The 19,401-nt window shown below is 44.1% G+C and overlaps 1 protein-coding gene across 5 annotated transcripts in view; it reads right to left on the bottom strand.

Annotated features, from left to right (window-relative positions):
- The window catches only part of LOC109912607 (stabilin-2-like), a 191,243-nt gene that overhangs the window by 150,110 nt on the left and 21,732 nt on the right, over positions 1-19,401 (bottom strand). For 4 of the 5 annotated variants that reach the window (XR_007264039.1, XM_048607479.1, XM_048607481.1 and 1 more), the window contains 5 exons: positions 17,388-17,457; positions 12,932-13,027; positions 7,246-7,371; positions 5,380-5,576; positions 3,019-3,152 (listed from right to left, as the gene is read on the bottom strand). Coding sequence is in view for 4 of the 5 variants with exons in the window: in XM_048607479.1 (XP_048463436.1) it covers positions 3,019-3,152; positions 5,380-5,576; positions 7,246-7,371; positions 12,932-13,027; positions 17,388-17,457 (623 nt within the window). In the remaining variant the exon portion in view is untranslated. Of the gene's footprint in view, positions 1-3,018; positions 3,153-5,379; positions 5,577-7,245; positions 7,372-12,931; positions 13,028-17,387; positions 17,458-19,401 lie in introns of those variants that run through there. The other variant, XM_048607482.1, reaches the window with a different exon arrangement.

Genomic DNA, 19,401 nt, shown 5'->3' with positions numbered 1-19,401 from the left:
GCTATGCCATCCAATAAGATTATGGCTGATGTTGTCGTTAAACTCCACCTTCATTCCATCTGGGGTGAAGCATGTACTTGAGCTGTGCCCAACCTGACATGCGTGACTGTTACCCTCCCTGAGAAATTAACGTGCCATACCCCTAAACCCACAAACATCCACTGGCCCAAGCACTAGACCAGTTTCTGCAGTGACAAAGGTCACAAGCCCAGCCTAACAGCCACGACCAAGTAATACCCTCAGATCATCAAATCCAAGCCAAAAAGATGTATTCAAAATTTAAGGCAGGTTACACACTAAGGTGTCAGGACACCCTTGATATATTCATTAAAGTTAATGAGTCTGTTGAATTCTGTCCTGGTTGGATCAATAAGTATTGTTGATCAATAATCAACAAGGCTGAGATGGTCAGATTTGATTGATTGATTGATCAATTGATTGATTTATTCTCATGTGTATCAAAGTACAGTGAAAAGCTTTGTTTACGAGCAGTACGGGCAGATCATAGTAAGCAAAGGATGTATAGATCAAAACAACTTAGACGGAGGTACAGGTTACATTGCACAGAGTGTGCACCAGGTGAGATCACATTAGCCAAGGTCAATCATTATTTGAGGCTGGAGAGTCCATTTATCAGTCTGATAACGGCCAGGAAGAAGCTGTTCCTGAAGCTGCTAGTGCGTGTGTTCAGGATTCTGTACCTTCTGCCTGATGAAAGAGGTTATAGGAGGTCACTACTGGGTGTGATGTGTCTTTGATGTTGGCCGCCTTTGTGCGGCAGTGAGCCATGTAAATGGAGCCCGTGGATGGAAGGTTGGCTTCTGTGACGGTCTGGGCTGTGCTCACAACCTTCTGTAGTTTCTTACTCACCTGGGCAGAGCAGTTGCCATACCAGCCTGTTATGCACCAGGACAGTATGCTTTCAATGGTGCACCTGTAACAGTTGGTGAGGGACCTTATGGACATGCCAAATTTCTTGAGCTGCCCGAGGAAGAAGAGGCATTGTTGTGCCTTCTTGAATGTTGCATCTACGTGGGATGCCCAGGTCAGGTTGTCGGTTATCGTCACTCCTAGGAACTTGGCGATCTCCACCCTCTCAACCTCAGTTCCATTGATGTAGATGGGGGCGTGTTCTCCTCCTTTCTTTCTGAAGTTAATGATCAGTTCTTTAGTTTTTCTGATGTTGAGACAGAGGCTGTTCCCATTGCACCATGTCACCAAGCCCTCTATCTCTGTCCTGTATTTTGACTCGTCATTTTTAGAGATCCGTCCCACTTCGGTGATGTCATCAGTGAACTTGTAGATGGCGTTTGTTTGGAATTTGCCAACACAGCTGTGGGTGTACATGGAGTACAGTAGGGAGGTGAGGACGCATCCTTGGGGGGGGCGGTCCAGTGTTGAGTGTTATCGTGGAGGAGGTGCAGTTACCTATCCTCACTGATTGAGGCCTATGGGTCAGAAAGCTGAGGACCATGTTGCAGAGGGTAGAGTCAAGACTACAGTCACAGAATTTTGAGATTAGTCTGGCGGGGATAATGGTGTTGGAGGCAGGTCTGTAGTCAACAAGCAAGAGTCTGATGTAGGTGTCTTTATTGTCCAGATGTTCCAGGGGTGAGTGCAGGGCTAGGTCCTCTGTGGACCTGTTACGTCAGTAGGCAAACTGTAGGAGAACGAGGCAGGTTGGGAGACTGCAGCTGATATGGGCCATGATCAGCCTGTTGAAGCACTTCATGATTATGGATGTCAGAGCCACAGGGCAGTAGTCATTAAGGCATTTGCGTGTGTTTTCTTGGGTACGGGGATGATGGTGGTTTTCTTGAAGCAGGTGGGGGCTTTGGTTTGTAGGAGGGATAGGTTGAAGATGTTGTTGAATACCTCCACCAGTTGGTCCACACAGGATCTGAGTGCTCGGCCTGGGGACACCGTCTGGGCCCATCGCTTTCCTTGGGTTGACTCTCAGGAGGACTGAGCTGACAGCTGCAGCAGGGACAAAGGGAACAGGTGTGTCTGGGGCTGTCAGGACATGCATCACCAAGCTGCTGGCATTCAGCTCAAACCGAGCATAAAAAGCATTTAGCGCACCAAGGAGGGATGTGTCTTTGTCCGCTATCTTGCTCTGCTCCATTTTGTATCCCGTAATGTTGTTTAGGCCTTGCCATAGGCAGCGGGAGTCTGTTTAGTAGGTTTGGGCCTCTAACTTGGTGCGGTACTGCCTCTTGGCTCCTCTGATGACTTTGCAGAGGTCACATCTGGATTTTCTGTATTGGTCCGTGTCACCCGACTTGAATGCTGCTCATCGGGTCTTCAGTAGGGAGTGAATTTCCTGGTTCATCCAAGGTTTATGGTTGGGGAACACTCGGATTGACCTCCTTGGTACACAGTCCTCCACACATTTGCTAATGAAGACCTTCACGGTGGTGGCGTACTTGTCTAGGTTTGCAGCTGCGTACTTGAACATGGAACAGTACACTAATTCCAAGCAGTCCCAGAAACAGTCTTCCACAGCCTTGGACCAGCATTGTACTTCCTTTTGTAAAGAATCCTCCCCTTTCAGCTTCTGTTTGTAACCCAGGAGCAGGAACACAGTGCTGCGATCTGATTTCCCAAAGTGTGGGCTGGGGATGGAGCTGTAGGCATCAATGGTTGTGTAGCAATGGTCCAGGATGTTCAGTCCCCTGGTGGGGCAGGAGATGTGTTGGTGGTACTTTGGCAGCGCCCTCTGGAGGTTGGCTTGGTTGAAGTCACCGGGCACAATGAATCGGGCCTCGGGGAATTTTGTCTCCAGAGCATTTGTGGCAGTGTAAATCTTGTCTAGGGCATTTTTAATCAGTGCAGTAATCAAGAGTTATGGGAAAAGGCAAGAAATTGGATTTGAGGATTATCACATCAGCCATGATCTCACTGAATGCTGCAGCAGACCCCACAGGCTAATTGGCCTACATTTTATGGTCTTATAACTCTCCCCAGTAAACGTTAGACATCATTACCATCTGAACAGCTGTTACATGAACTGCTTACTCAATCTGTCCTGGGGCAACCGTGGCACAGTTGGCATTTTTATCGCAAGTGTTGTTGCTCTTACAGACATCAGTCAGTTCACATCCTATTCCAGCCAACAGATTCTCATAGCCTTCCTGACATTGACAATGAGACTACAAAAGAAACAAAAATATGACTCATTGGTTAAATCTTGCAATATCCTTTCCATCATAAATCATGTCAAAATTTGAAGGCCTTCCTTTCTTTCTCTTTACGTGGAAACGGTGTTTTAATTCGTAAAAAACATTTTTCATTTAAACATTGTATTTGTAATAATATCTTGTAACAATTTACACGGCCAAGTGATCATGTCACTGGACTTGTAATATAGAGGCCCAGGCTAATCTTCCGGGGAGTGAGGTCAAACTCCATTGCAACAGGTTGAATTTGGATTTAATTCTGAAAACAAAAAATGCTGCAGATCACAGTTGGTCAGGCAGCAGCCACGGAGAGAGAGCAAGCTAACGCTTCGAGTCTAGATAACACTTCAGCAGAAACATTGCTTACTTTCTGTCAATGGATGCCCCCTGAACTGCTGTGATCTCCAGCATTTTTTGTTTTCAGTTCAGATTCCAGCATCTGCAGTAATTTGCTCCTACATTAGATTTAATTCTGCCTGGAATTGAAAATTAGCCTCAATAAAGATGATTATGAAACTATCATGAATTATTTCAAAACCTCATCTGTTCGCTAATGCTCTTTTGGAGAGGGAAATCTGTCTTCTTCACCTGGTCTGGCTTACATGTGAGTTCAGATCTACAGCAATGTCATAGACTTTTAACTACCCTCTGGAATGACCTACCAAGCTCCTCAGTTCAAAGGCTACTAGGGTTTAACAGCAAACATTGGTATTGCCAGCAATGATCATCCCATGAAAGAGTAAAGGAGCCACTCTCCATAAATTTGATTTCATGTAGTCTCATGTAACAGACAACTTCTGTCTTTTGCCCTAAAGTCCTTAATTTTTCACATACCTTAATTTGTTATTCATTAAACAATACTTGCACGGCATTTTCCAACGATGCTTTTCCCTGACCCCTGAGCAGCATTAAAACCACAAAAAGATAAAAACCACAAGCCCAGTAAGTGTCGCTGTTTCCTCGCCCGAGATGTGGGGGAGGTGATAGGGACTCCCTGAAGCAAGCTGACAGCTTGACAAAGCTCTTTCAGAGAGTGGGCTGGAGTTCAATGCCTCAATGGGCTTTTGTTAGGGGTGCCATGAAGGGGCATTATGTTCACCTAACACCTGATCAATCTAGAACCTGGTGCTGTGCTACCTGAAGAAGTGGGAGCTCCACGTTCAGTTCAAAGCTCATGGGACTGACAAAATAAAATTCACAGCCTGATTAAGCCCTTGTGCCTTGTTTGGAAGCAAAGAAAATATCCATGCTTTTGAACTGACACATTCATATATAACATGCCCAAACGGTGAGAGTGATGATCAGGTATCTCAATACCTCTTATTCATGGCTTCCTTCATTACCTTTTCATTAAGCAAGCCCCTCAGAAACATTACCTGTGTATAAGTTCACCCTTTAATGTTCTGCCAAAAGTCTTTCTCTTGGAAAAGTGACATCTAATTGAGTACATACAGTAATTTGTACTAAGTCCCATTCACCCATCACCCTCTATTGGCCTCCACTCACTCTCAGACTGGAGTCACCTTCAATTTCAAACACTCTTCATTCTTTTCAAACAAGTCCAGAACCTTTTCGTTTCCAATTATCAACCCCCTCCACCCCAACAAACCCGTAAGTTCTGAATTTCTATTTGTTAATGTCTTCTCTCTCTCAACCTTTTCTTTTAATGCACCCCTTAAATTGTATGTCTTTGGTCTAGCTTTTGGTCACCTGACCTAATGTAGCTCAGTGTCAAATTTTGCTCGATGTTTCTCCACTAAAAGCCTTGGAATAATCTTAATTATGTGATGGTGTTGTAGACTAGAAGTTGTTGCAGTTTCACAAGAGACAGCAAACTTTGAAATCATGAGGGAAAACAAACAGCAACCATGCACTTAGGGCCTGTTTTAGGTTTAGAAATATGATACTGATTGAAAAAAATCATGCTAGCTATCACTGTCCTAATGAGTGCGGCTGCAGGGTGAGGTTGAGCCAACACACATATAATTTTTTTTTCTGAAGAAAGGTACAGACCCGAAACGTCAGCTTTCCTGCTCCTCTGATGCTGCTTGGTCTGCTATGTTCATCCAGCTCTACACCTTGTTATCACACATATAATTTTGTTCTGTCTAACTTAGCACCTGGTTGTAAGTGTAGAGGGATTTTCATTGAATCCCAAAGTGGATCTCAGCAGCTCGCTGTAAACACGATAAGAACCAACCTTTCCAGGGCCGTCGTAATGACAAACTGTCGAGTTCGTCGGGCAGTTCCCATAATTGTTTTGGCACGGATCAATGGGTAGGCAGACCTGGCCATCACCACGGTAACCCTCTTGGCAGGTGCAGGTGAAAGTGTTGGGGCCTAGGTAGGTGCATATAGCATTGGAGCCACAGGGATTCTGAAGACAAGGATTAATGGCTGAAAGAAAAAAATTGTTGCTTACATTTAATTCCTTTTGTCCGCATCCGGCATCAAGCTGTTACGTTGAGCTAAATCTGCCTGCCTACTTAGACAAAAAAAAGGAAGGCTTGCATTTCTATAACACTTTACACAACCACCAAAGTCTCACAAAGCGTTTCACAGCCAACAAAGTACTTTTTAAAGTGTAGTTTTGTTGCAATGTAGGAAATGCAGCAAGCAATTTATACACAGCAAGATTCAACAAACAACAATGTGATAATGACCATCTGTTTCTGTGGTCTGGGTCAAGGATAAGTATTGATCAGGACACTGGGGAGAACACCTTTAAAACAGTGACATTCATTTGGAAGAGTGTTGATTTATTGTCTAATCCATCTCCAGCGGCATAGCACTCCTTCAGTTCTGCATGGACTGTCAGCCTGGACTTTTGAGCTCAACTCCTGGAGTGCTGATAGAACCCAGAACTCCATAATTCAGGGCCAAACTGATTACAAACAAGCCATGGCTAAACAATGAGTTAATTCCTCTCTATGAGCTCATTCATTGCTTCATGTTCACTTTTTTTAAATTCACTGTGCCATGTGAGCATCGCTGGCTGGGCCAGCATTTATTGCCTATCCCTAGTTGCCCTTTACAAGATGGTGGTGAGCTGCCTTTTTGAACCACTGCAGTCCATTGCTGTAGGTGACCTATAATGCACCTCCAGGGAAGGAATTTCAGGATTTTGACCCAGTGACAGTGAAGGAACAGCGATATATTTCCAATTCAGGATGGTGAGTGGCTTGGAGGGGAACTTGAAGGTGGTGGTGTTCCCATATATCTGCTGCCCTTGACCTTCTAGATGGAAGTGGTCGTGGGTTTGGAAGGTGCTGTCTGAGGAACCTTGGTGAATTTCTGCAGTGCATCTTGTAGATAGTACACACTGCTGCTACTGAGCATCAAGGGTGGAGGGAGTGGATTCATAGTGGATGTAGTCCCAATCAGGAGGGCTGCTTTGTCCTGGATGGTGTCAAATGTCTTGACTGCTACTGGGGCTGCTCTCATCCAGGCAAGTGGGGAGTATTCCATCGCACTCCTGACCTTGTAGATGGTGGGCAGGCTTTGGGGAGTCAGGAGGTGAGTTACTCACCACAGTATTCCTGGCCTCTGACCTGTTCTTGTAGCCACTGTGTTTACATGGTGAGTCCAGTGAGTTTCTGCACAATGGTAACCCCCAGGATGTTGATAGTAGGGGATTCAGTGATGGTAACACCATTGAATGTCAAGGGGCGGTGGTCAGATTGTCTCTTATTGGAGATGGTTATTGCCTGGTATTTGTGTGGCGCAGATGTTACTAGTTCTAAAATGTTCTAGTACAATCAAAATAACTAAACCCAATTATTAATGGAAACAAAAACATAAATTGCTGGAAAAACTCAGCAGGTCTAGCGGCACCTGTGGAGAGGAATAAGAGTTAACTCTTCTGGACCGGAAACATTGACACTGATTTCTCTCCACAGATGCTGCCAGGCCTGCTGAGTTTTTCCAGCAATTTATGTTTGTGTTTCTGATTTCCAGTATCCACAGTTCTTTTAGAGCTTTTCCCAATTATTAATGGGATGGTTATTTTAAAAAAATGGAATGTTAAACACATTCACTTGTAGTCAATAACATAATGAGGACTTACGTTCACATTTTGTGCTCCCTTGGGTATGATAACCAGGTAAACATTCACACACCAACTTTCCAGTTGTTGCTTCTTCAGAACATCTTGTATTTTCTGGGCATTGTAATGCCCGACAAGCAGGTATGGCTTCAAAGATCAAGAAAGAGACTTGACACACTTTGTAAATACAACAGAAATGTTGCAGAGATTCCAGTGGTTTCTTGTGTCTGTTCTAACCTCTTGAGCAGCCCTGATTTTAACCACTCCATAACTGGAGGCATTTTTCATTCTGCTGCCCAGACCCCTGCACTCTTAAATTCACTCTCTAAACCAGTCATACCATAGAACCCCTATGGGTTCACACTGTCCAAGCCTCTGAATAGCATCCCACCCAGACCCATCCCCCTATCCTATCTCTGCATTTCCCATGGCTAACCCACCTAGCCTGGACACTATAGGCAATTTAGCATGGCCAATCCATCTAACCTGCACATTTTTCGACTGTGGGAGGAAACTGGAGCACCCAGCAGAAACCCACATAGACACAGGGAGAATGTGCAAACTTTACACAGACAGTTGCCCGAGGGTGGGATCGAACCCAGGTCCTTGGTGCTGTGAGGTAGCAGTGCTAACCACTGAACCACCGTGCTGCCCTCAGTCCACTTTCTCTACCTTTCTTTCCGACTGTAAGACAGTCATAGAACATAGAACAGTACAGCACAGTACAGGCCCTTTGGCCCATGATGTTGTGCCAACCTGTTATCCTACTCTAAGATCAAACTACCCTGCATACCCTACATTTTACTATCATCCATGTGCCTATCCAAGAGTCGCTTAAATGTCCCTAATGTATCTGACTCCACTACCACTGCCGGCAGCGCATTCCACACGCCCACCACGCTCTGTGTGAAGAACCTACCTCTGACATCTCCCCTATACCTTCCTCCAATCACCTTAAAATTATGCTCCCTCATAATAGTCATTTCCGCCCTGAGAAAAAGTCTCTGACTATCCACTCTATCTATGCCTCTCATTATCCTGTACACCTCTATCAAGTCACCTCTCATCCTTCTTTGCTCCAATGAGAAAACCCCTAGCTCCCTCAACCTTTCCTCATAAGACCTGCCCTCCATCCAGGCAGCATCCTGGTAAAAACTCCTTAAAAATCACCTCTTTGAACGACAAACATTTGGCTGTCAGTGCTACTTATATGGCCTGATGTAAAGTATCATTCGGTAACACTATTGTGGAAAGTGTCAGGGCATGTTACTATGTTAAATGTATTGTCTAAATGCAAGTTGTTCTATTGTTTTGGATAGTGTATGAGAGAGGGAATGAACTTACATTAATATAGCACCATAAACAACTAGTCAGTTTGTACTTTTATTTCCAATCTGGCTATTAATGTAATGTAAGAATTGTGGCAACCAATTTTTTGCAAACACCACTTTTCCCCAAGCAAAGATTTTCCAAAGGTGTTAGCTGAGGGATATGAGGACACTGAGGGAAGTCCCTAGCTCTTTTTGAAAAAGTGTTTGGGGGTCTTTTGCATCCACCTACCTTCCCCAGCCTCACCCCCTCTTCTCTCTATTTATTTCAGAGCTCCTCCTCCCCCATTTCTGAAGAAGAGTCCCGATCTGAAACGTCAACTTTCCTGCTCCTCTGATGCTGCCTGGCACACTGTGCTCCTCCAGCTCCACACTGTGTTGTCAAGTGACACTATCTTCTCTTGGTCTTGCGCTGCTCCTGTACTCTGTGAATCTGGCTTCACATTAGCAGAACGAATGTAATGCTAACCAATAATGTGGGCTCCAGCCTTAAGTAAACTTGTGGGTTACCCAAAACGACATAACATCAAAGGTGTTTGCTGAGGGATATATTTGGCCAGGACACTGAGGGAAGTCCCTAGCTCTTTTTCAAAAAGTGTTTGGGGATCTTTTGCATCCAGTGAGAAACCATGAGAAGTAGGAGCAGACGTAGGCTCATCGAATTTGCCCTGCCATTCAACGAAGGTTGGAATGGAGTAGATGGCAGAGAAGAGATCAAGTTGGAGAACAGATCAAATGCATTTTTTATCAGCAATGCACTGCCCAGATAAAATTGGGAAGTAAAATTATTACCTCAAGAAGAACTATCAAAAGAATAAAGAACAAAGAACAAAGAAAATTACAGCACAGGAACAGGCCCTTCGGCCCTCCAAGCCTGCGCTGATCCAGATCCTCTATCTAAACCTGTTGCCTATTTTCCAAGGATCTGTATCCTTCTGTTCCCTGCCCATTCATGCATCTGTCTAGATACATCTTAAATGACGCTATTATGCCCGCCTCTATCACCTCCACTGGCAACATGTTCCAGGCACCCACCACCCTCTGCGTAAAGAACTTTCCACGCATATCTCCCTTAAACTTTTCCCCTCTCACCTTGAAATCGTGACCCCTAGTAATTGAGTCTCCCACTCCGGGAAAAAGCTTCTTGCTATCCACCCTGTCTATACCTCTCATGATTTTGTAGACCTCAATCAGGTCCACCCTCAACCTCCGTCTTTCTAATGTAAATAATCCTAATCTACTCAACCTCTCTCCATAGCTAGCGCCCTCCATACCAGGTAACATCCTGGTGAACCTCCTCTACACCCTCTCCAAAGCATCCACATCCTTTTGGTAATGTGGCGACCAGAACTGTACGCAGTATTCCAAATGTGGTCGAACCAAAGTCCTATACAACTGTAACATGACCTACCAACTCTTGTACTCAATACCCCGTCCGATGAATGAAAGCATGCCATATGCCTTCTTGACCACTCTATCGACCTGCGTTACCACCTTCAGGGTACGATGGACCTGAGCACCCAGATCTCTTTGCGCATCAATTTTCCCCAGGGCTTTTCCATTTACCATATAGTTCACTCTTGAATTGGATCTTCCAAAATGCATCACATCGCATTTGCCTGGATTGAACTCCATCTGCCATTTCTGTGCCCAACTCTCCAATCTATCTATATTCTGCTGTATTCTCCAACAGTCCCCTTCACTATCTGCTACTCCACCAATCTTAGTGTCATCTGCAAACTTGCTAATCAGACCATCTATATCTTCCTCCAGATCATTTATGTATATCACAAACAACAGTGGTCCCAACACAGATCCCTGTGGAACACCACTGGTCGCAGTTCTCCATTTTGAGAAACTTCCTTCCACTACAACTCTCTGTCTCCTGTTGCCCAGCCAGTTCTCTATCCATCTAGCTAGTACACCCTGGGCCCCATGCGACTTCACTTTCTCCATCAGCCTACCATGGGGAACCTTATCAAACGCCTTACTGAAATCCATGTATATGACATCTACAGCCCTTCCCTTGTCTATCAACTTTGTCACTTCCTCAAAGAATTCTATCAGGTTGGTAAGACATGACCTTCCCCGCACAAAACCATGCTGCCTGTCACTAATAAGCCCATTTTCTTCCAAATGTAAATAGATCCTATCCCTCAGTATCTTCTCCAGCAGCTTCCCCACCACTGACGTCAGGCTCACCGGTCTATAATTTCCTCGATTATCCTTGCTACCCTTCTTAAACAAGGGGACAACATTAGCAATTCTCCAGTCCTCCGGGACCTCACTTGTGCTCAAGGATGCTGCAAGTATATTTGTTAAGGCCCCAGCTATTTCCTCTCTCGCTTCTCTCAGTGACCTAGGATAGATCCCATCCGGACCTGGGGACTTGTCCACCCTAATGCCTTTTAGAATTCCCAACACTTCCCCCCCTCCTTATGCCAACTTGACCTAGAGTAATCAAACATCTATCCCTAACCTCGACATCCATCATATCCCTCTTCTCGGTGAATACCGACACAAAGTACTCATTAAGAATCTCACTCATTTTCTCTGACTCCTCACATAACTTCCCTCCTTTGTCCTTGAGTGGACCAACCCTTTCTCTAGTTACTCTCTTGCTCCTTACATACGAATAAAAGCCTTTGGGATTTTCCTTAACCCTGTTTGCTAAAGATATTTCATGACCCCTTTTAGCCCTCTTAATTCCTCGTTTCAGATTAGTCCTACTTTGCCGATATTCTTCCAAAGCTTTGTCTGTTTTCAGTCGCCTAGACCTTATGTATGCTTCCTTTTTTCTCTTTGCTAGTCTCATAATTTCACCTGTCATCCATGGTTCCCTAATCTTGCCCTTTCTATCCCCCTTTTTCACAGGGACATGTCTGTCCTGCACTCTAATCAACCTCTCTTTAAAACCTCCCACATATCAAATGTGGATTTACCCTCAAACTGCTGCTCCCAATCCACATTCCCCAGCTCCTGCCGAATTTTGCTATAGTTTGCCTTTCCCCAATTTAGCACTCTTCCTTTAGGACCACTCTCGTCTTCGTCCATGAGTATTCTAAAACTTACGGAACTGTGATCATTATTCCCAAAGTAAACCCCATACTGAAACTTCAACCACCTGGCCAGGCTCACTCCCCAACACCAGGTCCAGTACGGCCCGTTCCCAAGTTGGACTATTTACATACTGCTCTCGAAAACCCTCCTGGATGCTCCTTACAATTTCTGCTCCATCTAAACCCCTAACACTGAGTGAATCCCAGTCAATGTTGGGAAAATTAAAATCTCCCATCACCACCACCCTGTTGCTCCTACATCTTTCCATAATCTGTCTACATATTTGTACCTCTATCTCACGCTCGCTGTTGGGAGGCCTGTAGTACAGCCCCAACATTGTTACTGCACCCTTCCTATTTCTGAGCTCTGCCCATATTGCCTCACTGCTCGAGTCCTCCATAGTGCCCTTCTTCAGCACAGCTGTGATATCATCTTTGACCAGTAATGCAACTCCTCCACCCCTTTTACCTCCCTCTCTATCCTGCCAAAGATTTGACAACTTTGTCTAATTAAATAAAATTAAGTAAGAATTTAAGTTTCGTAAAAAAAGTTAGAACACATGGTATTCAGGGAGTCTCAGTAGGGAGCCTACAACCCAATGGCCTAAATCTGGACGTTACTAGTTTCAAAATCTCCCCAACCCCCGACCTCATCCCATGACCAACCCTCCCTCTCATCCCCACCTCCTTGACCTGACACAACCTGTCCATCTTCTCTCCCACCTCCCCGCTCCTCCCACCTCACTGACCAATCCCCACCACTGCCTATCTACACTCACGTATCACCATCCCACCTACCTTCCCCAGCCCCACCCCTCCTCTCTCTATTTATTTCAGAGCTGCCTTCCCCCTCCCCCATTTCTGAAGAAGGGTCCCGACCGGAAACATCAATTTTCCTGCTCCTCTGATGCTGCCTGGCCTGCTGTGTTCCTCCAGCTCCACACTGTGTTATCAAATGACACTATCTTCTCTTGGTCTTGCACTGCTCCTGTACTCTGTGAATCTGGCTTCACATTAGCAGAACGAATGTAATGCTAACCAATAATGTGGGCTCCAGCCTTAAGTAAACTTGTGGGTGACCCCAAAATGACGTAACTTTGTACTCAAGACTATTAACAATGTCAGACAATTATCCAGAGATAAAAATTCGCACACCACTTAAACAGAGTCCAGTTCAATATACTACACATTGGTCCTTGAGTTGTTTTTTTAACTAAGAATAGACACTGAAGTAAAATGTGCCCCACAAATATTACTTTTCATAGATACAATTTTGATATGTGATGTTCTTACTGTAACATATCCTTGTATAGTACTTACGCTCATCACACTTAGCTCCTGTGTAGCCTGAATAACACGTGCATGTGCCATCGCCTGCAATTCCACTGTTGCAGTCTCCATGAACACATTCACACTCTGCAAAAGGAAGAGATCGATGTCCTTTGAAACTACAGAGATAGATGCAATATTTTACAGTTTTTATGACATTTCTCACTCTACTGTCTCTTAAACGTTAACAGTGATTAACTTTATGCCACTCTGAACCCCTGAAGACACTCAAAGGGACTGAAGAAACAGATGCAAAAACCAGGTGTTAGAACATAGACCATAGAACATAGAACTGTACAACACAGTAATGGGCCTTTTGGCCCATGTGTTGTGTCAAACATGATGCCAAATTAAACTAATCCCTTCTGCCTGCCCTTGGTCCAAATCCCTCTATTCCTTGCATATTCATGTGCTTATCTAAAAGTCCCTTAAATGCTCCTATTGTATCTGCCTCCACCACTACCCCTGGCAGTACGTTCCAGACCCCTACTACTCTCTGCATAAAAAAACCCCTCACATCTGCTTTGAATTCCCACCCAACCCCCACCTTAAGTGAATGCCCCCTTGTATTCAACATTTTAACTTTGAGTAAAAGATTCTGACCATCAACTCTATCTATGCATCTCATAATTTTATAGACATCTATCAAGTCCCCCCTTAGCCTCCGCCACTGAAGAGAAAACAACCCTAGACTCTCCTTTTAGCTCATACCTTCTAATCCAGGCAGCATCCTGGTAAACCTGTTTTGAACCCTCTGCAAAGCCTTCACATCCTTCCTGTAATGTGATGACCAGGATTGAAGACAATACTCTAAGTTAAAGCTGCAACATGACATCCTAAATCTTGTACTTAATTCCCTGACCAATAAAGGCAAGCATGCCACATGCCTTCTTTGCCGCCCTGTCTACTTGCGCTGCCACTTTCAGGGAGCTATGGACTTGAACCCCAAGATCCTTCTGTACATCAATGCTGTTCAGAGTCCTGCCATTAACTGTGTACTTTTCCTTAACATTTGATCTCTCAAAATGCAACACCTCACACTTACCCAGATTAAACTTCATCTGTCATTTTTCCTCCCATATTTGCGACTGATCTATCTCCTGCTGTATCCTTTGACAACCTTCTACACTATACACAAATCCACCAACCTCCCCATAAATCCTATCCCTAAGAATTCTTCCCAATAGCTTCCCAATCAGTGATGTGAGACTCACTGGTCTATAGTTTCTTGGATTACCCCTATTTTCCTTCTTGAACAGATGAATAACGTTAACTACTTGCCAGTCCTCCAGGACCTCTCCAGTGGCTAGTGAGGATACAAAGGTCTTGGTCAATGCCTCTCCTCCCTTGCCTTTTTTAATAATAACCTGGAATAGATACCATCGGGCCCTGGATATTTATCCACCTTAATGCTCTTCAAAATATCTAACACCACTTCTTTCTTGATCTGAAAATGCCCTAGCATATTAGCGTGCTCCACACTAATCTCCCTATACTCCATATCCTTGTCCTGAGTGAATACTGATGCAAAGTACTCATATAGGATCTCACCCACATTCTCTGTCTCCAAGGACAAGTTCCCTCCCTTGTCATGGAATGGTCCTAGCTTCTCCCTAGTTATCATCTTGTTTTTAAAGTATCTATAGAATGCCTTGGGATTCTTTTTAACCCTACTTACCAAGGTCATTTCATGGCCCCTTCTTGTCCTCCTAATTCCCTGCTTGAGTACATTCCTGCTTTCCTCATATTCCTCACAGGCCCTGTCTGATTTTAGCTTCCTAAACCTTACATATGTTTCTTTTCTCCTTTTGACTAAATTCACAACCTCCCTCATTATCCAAGTGTCCCTTACCTTGCCATCCTTATCCTTCCTCCTTATTGGAACATGCCAGTCTTGAACTCTCCCCAGCAGGTCATTAAACAGTTCCCACATGTCAAATGTGGACTTGACTGATAACAGCCCCTCTTAATTAACACTCCTGCCTAATACTGATGTAATTTGCCCTTCCCCAATTTAGTACCTTTCCACAAGGTCCTGATCTATTCTTGTTCATAGCTAACTTTAAGGATTTGTGATCACTGTTTCCAAAATGCTGTCCCACTGAAAGGTCAGTCACCTGGCCACGCTCATTAGCCATTACAAGATCCAGTATGGCCCCTCCTCTAGTTGGACTATCCACATACTGTTTCAAGAAACTCTCTTGGATGGGTTTAACAAGTTCTGTCCCGTCTAAGCCTCTTGCTCTAAGGGAGTTCCAGTCAATATTGGGGAAGTTAAAGTCACCACTATGACAACTTCGTTTTTATTGCACCTTTCCATAAGCTGCCTACATATATATATTCCTCAATGTCTTGGTGGCTTTTGGGAGTGTCTATAGTCTATCAGAATGATTGCATCCAAATTATTTTTGAGCCCTGCCCAAATTGTTGTCAAGTCCTCGATTGCACCACAACGAGGCTATTTCTGGAGCAAGTAAAGAATCCCCCATCAGCATCGGTTAGCTTGGTCTAATAATGGGGTTTCAACCTCTGCTTGGCCATACTTATGGTGATTACATTATTATGGTGACTCCCACCTCAGGCCTCCCAGCCAAGCACATCCACTCTTAGTCCTCTTGCATGTCCAACCTCACAGTGCCCTGCCTCCTCACAGCTGATCAGCAAATTAGCCTGTTTTCTAAGGGCCTATTATATTCCTCCAAGTGTTACTTGCAACAATGTTCAGCAGATTTATGGTCAATTCCTGGAAATCCCTGGAGAGTTGACATCTGAATCTTGTAAAGGCATGAGGCCTACAGAAGGTCTCAAAAGGGATTCACATTAGCTCACAATTTTCCTGTCAAAGGCACCAAAAAAAAAATTTCCAAGTGATGTTTCACTTGAGGCAAATGGATCGTTTGAGGAAGAACTCTCCAAATGGAATTTAATGGGCCATCTGAAACAGGTTGGAATGCCAGTTGGGCCTAGCTCTGGACACTGTTCTCAATCTCTTACATGGGGATAATTGGAAACATACTCTCTCACACTCAGAAATTCCAATTTTAACATGGTTACTTTTGAGGGTCAAGTCGTGACACCTCATGTTCCAATGAGACCCTTTACAAACCTTCAGTCTCAAGGTTGGGACAAAGAGGAAGGTTTGCACTCACTGGATGTCTCAAAGCACTTCTGAAGCATGGTTACAGTTTGCAGGAAATATCACAGACCATTTGTGCACAAAGTGATCCCATAAACCGTAAAATGTAGCAGTGAACAGATCATTTAATTGAGGGGTAAATGTTGGCCAGGACATTGAGGATAGCTCCATTGCTTTTCATTAGATAGAGCCAGGGAATCTTTTATACCCTCCTGAGGGGGCATCAGTGCATCAGCTTAACATCACATCTGAAAGACAGCATTCCCACCACACTGTCAGTGTTACACTGCAGTGCCACTATTGATTGTTGCATTCAAGGCCTGAATTGGGATTTGGTCTCAGAACTTAACATTCAGAGACTAAAGTGCTATCAACCACACCACATCTGACACATCCAGCAATCCACATTCTGGATCTGGTATTGGATCTGCATTGTGACTTGCACATGCTCTATACCTATCTTCTGTATCTTTTACTGGTTCCATCATCATTTTGCCATGCGCCATCCGTTTGTCATTCAATTATACTCTCCAGCATCTCCATAGTTCTTCCTTTTTGCTCTTTCCTCCCCTCACCTTTTCATTTTTTTAAAACTTGTTACCTCTCTTACTCTAAAAAGTCTTTTACTTGCTGAGTTTTCCCAACATTTTCTGTGTTTATATATTATGAACATTTATTACCTTTCATGTTTAGATTGCCACTTGAGGCACTGAGCTCAAAGACTAGGAATTCTGTAGTAACTGACTCACCCCCATCATCTATAAGGCACAAGTCAGGAGTGTGATGGAATGCTCCCTATTTGCCTGGATGAGTGCAGCTCCAACATCACTCAAGAAGCTTGACATCTTCCTAGACAAAGCAGCTGCTTGGTAGGTACCTATCTACTAGCTTAAGCATTCAGACCCTCCACAGCAAATGCACAGTAGTAATAGTGTGTACCATCTATCTACAAGATGTACTGCAAAATTTGACCAAGGTTTCTTCATCACCTTCTAAAGCCATGACCACTACTGCCCAGACTGACAAGGGCAGCAGATGCAAGAGAATATATTCACATGCACGTTCCGCTTCGTACCAAACACCAAAGTGACTTGGAAATATATCACTGTTCCTTCATCGTCACTGAGTTAACATTCTGGAACTCCCTCCCAAGCTGTACTACCCATACACACATGGACCACAGCTATTCAAGAAGGCAGCTCACCACCACCTTCTGAAGGACAGCTAGAAATGGGTAATATAGGCTGGCCATGCCAGTGATGCCCACATCCCAAGAACAAATGAACAAATGCATAAAACTTTATATCTCACCAGAAGAACAGTCAGGTCCGTATGAGGTCTCTTTGGCACATTTCTCACACGCTACTCCCGCAAAGCCATCCTGCAATAATTAATATCAAAATGTTGGATATTTGTAAGGCAGGAGCATTTAATGTTGAACGATAGTTAATAATTGTAGTATTCCTGACTGATAAGATAATTGGAGTCAGTGGACAGATCAATTCCTTTCAAACCTGAGTTCCCAGTGTGGGTCTTTGCTTTTGCATTGATGGTTGACAAGTAATGGAATGTGTAAGGTCATCAAAATTCGAGGCAAGTCTCGTGAAAAACAATGATTGTTGTTGAAAACACTCAATGAAACATGTCAAAACAGGAAGCTGGACTTGGTTTTAAATGGCTCCTTAAAACTTGGTGATCCTTGCAAATTCATTCAGATCTCAGTAAGCTACTTAGTCACTTCCTCCAACCCTCACCCACTGTTTAATGTATAAACCATTGTATGGAGCACTGATCACAATTGACTGTTCAGGGTCAGTTGGTCTGAACACTAACAAACACGTTAAATTCCATAGAATTCACTTAGATACGGTCCATTCAGCCCAGCATTTACAGTTCACACGAACTGCATCCCTCCCTTTTCATCTAACCCTATCAGTCGAACCTTCTATTCCCTTCTCCCTCATATACTTATTTAACCTCCCCTAAACAGACCGCTGTTATTTGGCTAAAACACTCCTTGTGGTAGTGAGTTCCATTTTCTCATGACTGATTGCAAAAAGAAGCTTGCCCTGAATTCCATATTGGATTTATTACTGACTCACAGTGGATAGGAGGTCTTGTGGCACCATAGGCAGCATCCCAGCTCCGAAGCTGGAAGTTGTAGGTTCAAATCCCGTCCCAGGACCCAACGATGTGGTAACACCACCAAACAGTTTGATTATCAGCAATGGCAGGTAGGTCAGCTGTTTGATGGAAAGAATATTGAAGTCTCTACTATTACTATCCATTGCTCCAGACTACAACATCCAGACGGTTAGGAAAGCTAATGGTATACTAGACGTCGTAGCGACAGGATTTGAGTATCGGAGTAAGGATGCCTTGCTGCAGTTATATAGAGCCTTGGTGAGGCCACACCTTGAGTATTGTGTGCAGTTTTGGTCTCCTAATCTGAGGAAGAACATTCTTGCTATTGAGGGAGTCCAGCAAAGGTTTAGTCGACTGATTCCCGGGATGTCAGGACTAACATATGAAGGAAGATTGGATCGACTCGGCTTGTACTCAAAGGAATTTAGAAGAATGAGAGGGGATCTCATAGGAACATATAACATCCTGATGGGACAGGATAGGTTAGATGCAGGAAGAATGTTCCCAATGTTGGGGAAGTCCAGAACTAGGGGTCACAGTCGAAGAATAAGGGGTAAGCCATTCAGGACTGAGATGAGGAAGAATTTCTTCACTCACAGAGTTCTGAACCTGTGTAATTCTCTACTACAGGAAGCTGTTGAGGCCAGCTTGTTAGATACATTCAAGAGGGATCAGCTAAAGGGATCAAGGGGTCTGGAGAGAAAGCGGGAATGGGATACTGAGATTGCACGATCAGCCATGATTATATTGAATGGTGGTGCAGGCTTGAAGGGCTGAATGGCCTACTCTTGCTCCTATTTTCTATGTTTCTATCCATGGGAAAGTATATATTGCCAGAGCAACCTATGCTCCCTGAGTGAGCTGTAGCACATCAACAGCTCATGCTTAAAGTACCAGGTTTTGGACTCCCTCAAGAAATGCCAGCATCTTCTCTACATTGACTCTATCAAAACCTCCCATAATTTAAAAAATCTCTATTAGTCTTCCCTTTTCTGAATGAAAGAATGTCAGTTTGTCCAATCGGTGTAATCTGCCAGTCCTACAAGATATTTGAAAATGTTTTCTCACAGCTTCTTCAGTTTCCAACAAAAACAAAGTTGCTGGAAAAGCTCAGCAGGTCTGGCAGCATCTGTGAAGGACAAAACAGAGATAACGTTTCGGGTCCAGTGACCCTTCCTCA

The sequence above is a fragment of the Rhincodon typus genome, chromosome 18 (assembly GCF_021869965.1).
Source record: "Rhincodon typus isolate 14 chromosome 18, sRhiTyp1.1, whole genome shotgun sequence".
Classification (NCBI taxonomy): Eukaryota; Metazoa; Chordata; class Chondrichthyes; order Orectolobiformes; family Rhincodontidae; genus Rhincodon; species Rhincodon typus.
Note: the sequence above shows the minus strand (reverse complement) of the source record. Positions and strands in the feature narration are given on the sequence as shown.